Below are 7,321 nucleotides of genomic sequence, written 5' to 3'. Positions count from 1 at the left end.
CGAACGCGGATGGATCATTGCTGCGGACGAACGCAGAAAGGGTCGCGGGTGGGGAGCAGACCGCCGCAAGCGATCGAATATGGGCTGCTGGTGGGATCCGTTTTCCGATGGAGGAATATCGATCGTTGGATGAATATTGACTGCTTAAGAGGGATAACAATGGTAATACCGACATAATGTCGATAATACAGTACAAACATCAATCCCTGCGCGTGCGACGTCAGCCCCTCCTTCCCCGTGACGTCAGCCCCGTCGTAATGTCAGCCTCCGCACCTACAAATTCCCCCTCCCCCGCGTGACGTCAGTCCCCGCGTCGACCAATTTTCTTTCCTGCTGCCCCTGTTCTTGAAAAGCTTAGTTATTAACAAAAATATGTATTTTCAATTAGCATGGAATACTTCTTCTGACTTAGCCGAAAGTAATTTTCATTATCGGTGACAAACCCACGGATGTTCTTAATACTTCGATAAAGTTGCACGTTTCCCCGAAGATAGTAGTTTACGATGAGGCCGAAAGCTTTGAATCATTCCACTCACTCATGGACTGATATTTCGGCAAGGCCGAGACCGACGGGTCTTTCTGTACATTGAAGAAAAACATACAGGATACCGCCTTGTTATTGTTGTCTTCTGGCACGATTGGCCTTTCCAAAGCCGTGGAAATATATAAGGCGTTGTTTACAACTCCGGCTACCAAGCAAATGCCCGTCAAAGTACCTGGTAGCATTGTCATATGGTTCTGGTTCTTAAGTTGTATTACCGATGCGATATTGACGGTTGATTCTATACTATCGTACTCGATAGCGATCAAGTTCTCAAAGTTTAACGCTGAGAAAATGCCAAGTAATAGAAAAATACAAGGTATCGTAAAATAATTAAAAGGCAGTATTGATTCAGTTGCGAAAAAGTTGTGTCAGCGATTTAACATGAACGGGAGATACATTTTGCGATATGTCCTCGTAGATTAGCCTAATAGAGTAATAATTTGTGATATGTCTCTTTGTCAAGACAAGATAAAATTACACTCTTATGTATTTATTCCATTTCAGAAGAACTGGATAATATAATTTTGGATATTCCACCATTTGAAAAGGCCAACGCTTTAACAAAATATGATATCTTTTCTTTGAGGCAAATCATATTCGGCGGCACGACAATCAGACTTAACGTTCACGAGAAAATTATAAAGGCAATGTCGGATATTTCTATTACGATGGTATATGGTGTGTGTTCACAATTGCTACCAAATGTAATCGTATAATGCACCAAGAGATGTCGTTGATAAAGTTCAAATTTGTCCCTACTGTTCATGAATTTTTATAGGTATGACCGAGACAGGAGTGATCTCTTGTCAAAAGGACACTGAAAGGATCGGGTCTAGCGGTTATATATGTAAAAATGTTCGTGTAATAATAGCAGATTTGGAAACCGGAAAACCGTTAAAGTTCATCGTACATAGTGAGATCTGTGTCAAGTTTTCTTGTATTATGAACGGCTATTACAAAAATCCCGAAAGTACCAAAGGTGTCTTTGATAAGGATGATAGGTATCATGGATTCTTAATTGATTTTGCACGATTCTAATGTATTAGGTGGTAAACTTAGTTCCTGCGGCTCACAGTTAGATGACGTTAGTTGTAGGTGTAATTTATTTTGACATCTGAAACTGGATGCATTTTAGAGGTTAGACATTTGTCAATAAAATTCTGTGCGAAAAGATTCATTTAAGCGAGCAATGCTATTTTTCCTTTTGATTAAATATGGAACGCGATAAGTTGTTTTTTTCGACATGTGCTGCTTTATTACTTTGACTTGAAAAAAACTGCAGCTGCAGATAATAAATTGCTTTTCGAAGCTTATGGCAATTATGCTCCATTGGAAAGAACATGCCAAGTATGGTTTCAGCGATTTAAGATTGGTGATTTTGATGTCAATGATAAAGAACGCTCAGGCCAACCGAAAAAGTTTGAAGACACCGATTTGCAGGCATTATTGGACAAAAACTCTACTCAAACGCTCCAAGAATTGTCTGCAGCATTAAATGTTACTCCGATGGCTGTTTCCAAACATGCAATGGGAAAAATTCAAAAGGAGGGAAAATGGGTACCATACGAATTAACCGCAAATGCCATTGCGAATCGATTAAACATCTCAATTTCTCTGCTCGCCAGGCAGAAAAGGAAAAGTTTTTTGTGGCGCATAGTGACTGGCGATGAAAAATGAATATACTTCGATAATCCTAAACAAAGAAAATCATGGGTAGACTCTGGCCAACCATCGACATCCACACCAAAGAGAAATATTTATGGCCACAAAGCAATGCTTTGCATTTAGTGGGATATGCACGGCGTCGTTTATTATGAGCTATTGAGACCAAACGAAAGTATCACGGGGGATCGATATCAATCACAATTAAACCGTCTGAATGAAGCATTGTTGGAAAAAAGGCCAGCAGTAGCCAGCAATCGACGTAAAGTCATGCTTTTGCACGACAACGCNCTTAAACATCTCTATTTCTCTGCTCGCCAGGCAGAAAAAGAAGAGTTTTTTGTGGCGCATAGTGACTGGCGATGAAAAATGAATATACTTCGATAATCCTAAACAAAGAAAATCATGGGTAGACTCTGGCCAACCATCGACATCCACACCAAAGAGAAATATTTATGGCCACAAAGCAATGCTTTGCATTTAGTGGGATATGCACGGCGTCGTTTATTATGAGCTATTGAGACCAAACGAAAGTATCACGGGGGATCGATATCAATCACAATTAAACCGTCTGAATGAAGCATTGTTGGAAAAAAGGCCAGCAGTAGCCAGCAATCGACGNTTTTCATCGCCAACTTATCATGTAAAATATTAATTGCCGTTCCGATCGACACACCTACGGCCTTTGCTACTTCGCGCACTTTCGTTCGTCGATCAGCAAGAATCATGTCGTGGACTTTTTGAATGATTTCCTCGGTAACCACGTCTGCCGGGCGTCCTGGTCGCTCCTCATCAAAAACGGATGTTCGCCTACGTTTAAATTCGTTGAACCAATATCTAACTGTGGTCATAGATGGCGAAGTGTCCCCATAAACAGCATCCAACTTTGCTTTTATCTCCTCGCATTTTTTCCCATCCAAAATCAAAAAGCGAATTACCGAACGATACTGCTCTTTTTCCATCTTAGCGAAAATCACGAAACACGTCTTACTCGAATGGCTGCCAAATCCAAACTAACCTATCAATCAGTCTGCAATTTGTTTTGCCGTCGTTTGATAGATGACAGCACACGATGATAACACCAACTTCTCTCAGGAACGCCCTCTGTCGTCTAACACGGGTACTTATTGAACCGCCCTCGTAATAACGATCACTGATTCAATTTTTTTTTGGATGGGAAGATATGTGAGGAAATAAAAATGAAGTTTCATGTCGTTTTTATGGACCATACACCTTCAGTGATTATTATTAGATATGGGTTCACTGAATTCGAGCGTGGCCGAACATCGGTTTCTGATGATGCGCGCTCAAGTCGTCCGATTCAGATGACTACGTAGGATATGGTCAAAAAAATTCATAATATCGTGTTTGCAGACCACCCGGTAAAGATCAGAGAGATTATTGACATTGTAAACGCGTCTGAATTAAACGCGTACAAAATAACCTACACGAAAAATTGAGCATAAAGAGCTATCGGCGAAATGAATACTATATTTGCTCACAGTAGAACAAAAACGGAGTCGTATGACAACTTCGGAGCACTGTTTGGACATGTTTAAGCGCATTCTGAAAAAGTTATTTTATGCGACGTTACGTCACTGTAGACGAAATATGGATCCATCACAACATGCCAGAAACGAAAGAACAGTCAAAACAATGGACTTCACCCGGCAAACTTTCTCCAAAAAAGGCAAAACAGTTCTATCGGTCGCAGAGGTCATGGCCACCGTTTTTTGGGATTGGCGAGGCATCTTTTTCACCGATTATTTGAAAAAGGAAAGGATAATCATGGGGCAATACTGCACTGACTTATTGAGCCAATTCGACGCTGAATTGAAGAAGAAACGGCCCCATTTGGCGAAGAAAATATGCTTCTTTATCATGACAACGCACCAGCTCACTCGTCCGCAATTGACATAGCTAAATTGGTTGAATTACGCTACGAATTGTTGTCTCATTCATCTTATTCTTCAGACCCCATGCTCTATGCGGTTTCCATTTATTTCCATACATGAAAATATAGCTTGGCGGAAAGCAGTTCACGTCAAACGTGGAAGTCATTGCCGAAACAGAGGCCTAATTTTCGGAGTTCGACAAATAATATTTTTTGATTGACATAAAAATGTTGGAATGACGCTGAACAAAGTGTATCGAGCTGAAAGAAGACTGTTGAGAAATAAGTAAAAAAATTTTTTTTTAATGCGTTTCCTTCCTTAACATGTATACTTATCATACAGCTCTCGTAGAATAAAACAGCAATCTTTCACATTTTCCCAGAGACAAGCAATGACAATAGAAGTCAGACGATCAACTTCTTACATAAGGTTAATCTTTCTAAACAAAATATAAGCAGGAAAGAGCGCTTAGCACTTTGAAGTTTAAAAAAAAACAACAAAATCCTAATTCTGCCAGCAGACAAAGGGAACGCTTCGGTGGTCAGAGACCGGGAAGACTACTTGAATAAAGTCAACGACATACGCTCAGACCACAAAGTTTAAAAGAAACTAAAACGCATTCTGACCGCCAGTAGAGAAGAAAACGGTTCTTCTCAAAAATACTGATCTCCACCCTCATTAGCAAAAACATGACCCTCCGAGATACAGCAACATCTAAATTTTATGGTCTTCCCGAAATTCATAAAAAATCATTTTCCCTACGTCCCATTGTCGGCAATATTGGTAAACCAACTTTCTTACTAGCTCGCTATCTAACTAAATCCCTTTAAAAACTTACCAGGCTGAGTCATTCTCACATCAAGTACTCGATGGACTTCATGGACAAAATCAGCAAAATCAAAACAAGAACCAACATCTTGGTAAGTTTTGATGTAGTCTCGCTGTTCACTAATATGCCGGTCCAGGACACACTAAGCATCATCAAAAATTCCGGAAGAATCCCCACCAACTTTTTTCCATTAATAGAACATTGCTTAACCTCAATCTACTTCCAGTTCCAAAGAGACTTCTTTGAACTAACATCAGAAACAGCAATGACTTCTCCTGTATCCTCCATCATTGCAAATATCTAAATGGAACATTTTGAGAATGACAACTTAAAAAATGCCCTCCATAAACGGCATCGAAATGTTGACGACATCTTTGTCATTTGAAAGAAGGACATTTCATGGAAGGAGAACACTCTACCAATTTCTCGGCTTTCTCATTTCACAACACACCAACATCCAGTTCACAATGGAGATGAAACAAAACAATGAAATCCCCTTCCTAAATGTTTTAATACAAAGGAACGACGATGGCTCCCTAGGTCTACCGAAAACCAATACACACTGACCGATATCTTCGTGCGATCTTCTCTCACTACCTTTCTCATAAGAAATCCGTTAGAAGTTCGTTAGTATAGTTCAATACTACCAGGTTTGTTAAGCATTTTTCCAACTTGTTGTATGTTTGTTCAACTGTTCGATTAAAAAGAGAGCAGGAAGAATATAAGAGAGACAGAAAGAATAAGGAGTTAATGTGTACCATGAATAAAAAAAAATTATATTTTATTCTTTCAACTCTCGTTAATGGATAAGCGCGGCACAGCACGTACCCGTACAGATTTCTTCAGTCTATCCGACTGTAAGATTCTCCAGTCTGACTCGAACCCGAACTGAACAGTTTAACAGCTTTCTTTATGCGCTTTAACTCCTGCGTATATAGAGAGCCAAAACTCGGTAGTTTCCGCATTCGCACCAATTCAGCATTTCAGTTCCGCTAGCGTTGTATTTTCGAAATTGAAATATTTTGGTATTGGTGACTTCTGCATATGCACCGATTCAGCCTCCGACTCGCAGAATGCGCTACACAACATTTTAATGCTGTGATTGCACTTTGCGGGCAATCTCATGTAGATAGAAAGTTCGCTAGCAAATTAGCTAACAAGTTATTTTAGATATAATCTAAAGATATAATTAATAATATTAATTTTTATATTACAATAGTACGCTCCATACAGAGCGCTAACAATTTTCGAACTAACTTCCAGAGATAAAGAACTAGAGTTCTCAAGCTAGCCAGAGGTAAGACAGATCTCAAGCTAGCCTTAACAAGGAATGGATACAATAGCAAAGAAATCAACGAAATCTCGAAAACCGAAAACCGAAAATCCGAATACCTAGAAAAATGAAAATCAAAATGGCTGGTCCTGAAGACAATGAAATATCAGATGAGGAAACAGAAAATAAAAAGGCGGCTGTCTTTAGTTCCAAGGTATAATAAAACGAATAGGCAGGAATCTGAACAAATACGACATCGGAGTCCTCTTAAAACCCCAAAGGAATATGAGATATATAAGATAAGAGATAAGATTGTGAGAATTTCTCCCTAACTCCAAAGATTAAAGACCACGCCTAGAAACACCGTGTGTATATAAGATCTCCTGCACTTGCGGAAAGGTGTATGTAAGAGATACTGGGAAGAAAATCAGAACACGGATCAAGGAACACCAGCGGTACACCAAGTACAGCCACTTTTTTCAATCAGCCTTAGTCAAACACTGAATGGAGACAAACGCTTCGTACAATACGATAAGGCTATTATACTAGCTCTGTCACTAGGCTATTTTGCCAAAAAACATCGTGAAGACCTAAAAATGATTAAACATCCTAATAACCTCAACCATAACAAGAATATGCTGGTGAACCTCATTTGGCATACTGCCCTTCCGGTTTTTTAATTGATCAGCTAATCAATAAAAAAAACGCTAATTGGCTGGAACCAACTTCTCTTCTTTTATCCCCGCTCCTCTCTTGCAAGAATAAGAAAGGATATATAAAGTCAACAAATATCCAAGGGTTAAGTATCAAAGTTCCAAACCTTGATGATGTAAACAGTAATGTTTACAAAACTTTGGCAGAACGCTGATTTAAGACGCTGTATATCCTCGGAAGTAAAGCAATTAAATATTATATATACATTGTGACGTGGCGGCTCGGAGCGCCCGTCCCAAGGGCGAAGGCTCTATCGTAGGGGGAGTGGCATACTCATACGAGCGCGCCGAATTAACGTTATTAGTTTTTTTTGTTTGTACTCTTTTTTGAGTTAGCGGAGACCGCGCGCTGCGGGCGCGCGGTAGCGGTAGAGGCGAGCCCCGCGCTCCGACCGAGTGTACACT

At 39.8% G+C, this 7,321-nt stretch overlaps 1 protein-coding gene across 1 annotated transcript; it reads left to right on the top strand.

The window, feature by feature from the left end:
* Positions 1–700: 700 nt before the first annotated feature.
* On the top strand, positions 701–5,234 carry LOC106743773 (luciferin 4-monooxygenase-like). The gene is made up of 5 exons (XM_014617964.1): positions 701–860; positions 1,049–1,222; positions 1,323–1,545; positions 4,943–5,021; positions 5,157–5,234. Exons 1-5 carry the CDS (start codon positions 701–703, stop codon positions 5,232–5,234), a joined length of 714 nt encoding a protein of 237 aa, XP_014473450.1.
* Positions 5,235–7,321: the final 2,087 nt, after the last annotated feature.

This window comes from Dinoponera quadriceps, unplaced genomic scaffold, assembly GCF_001313825.1.
Source record: "Dinoponera quadriceps isolate SergipeBrazil2010 unplaced genomic scaffold, ASM131382v1 scaffold1231, whole genome shotgun sequence".
NCBI lineage: Eukaryota > Metazoa > Arthropoda > Insecta > Hymenoptera > Formicidae > Dinoponera > Dinoponera quadriceps.
The sequence above is the reverse complement of the archived record's forward strand: the minus strand, read 5'-3'. Positions and strand labels throughout refer to the sequence as shown.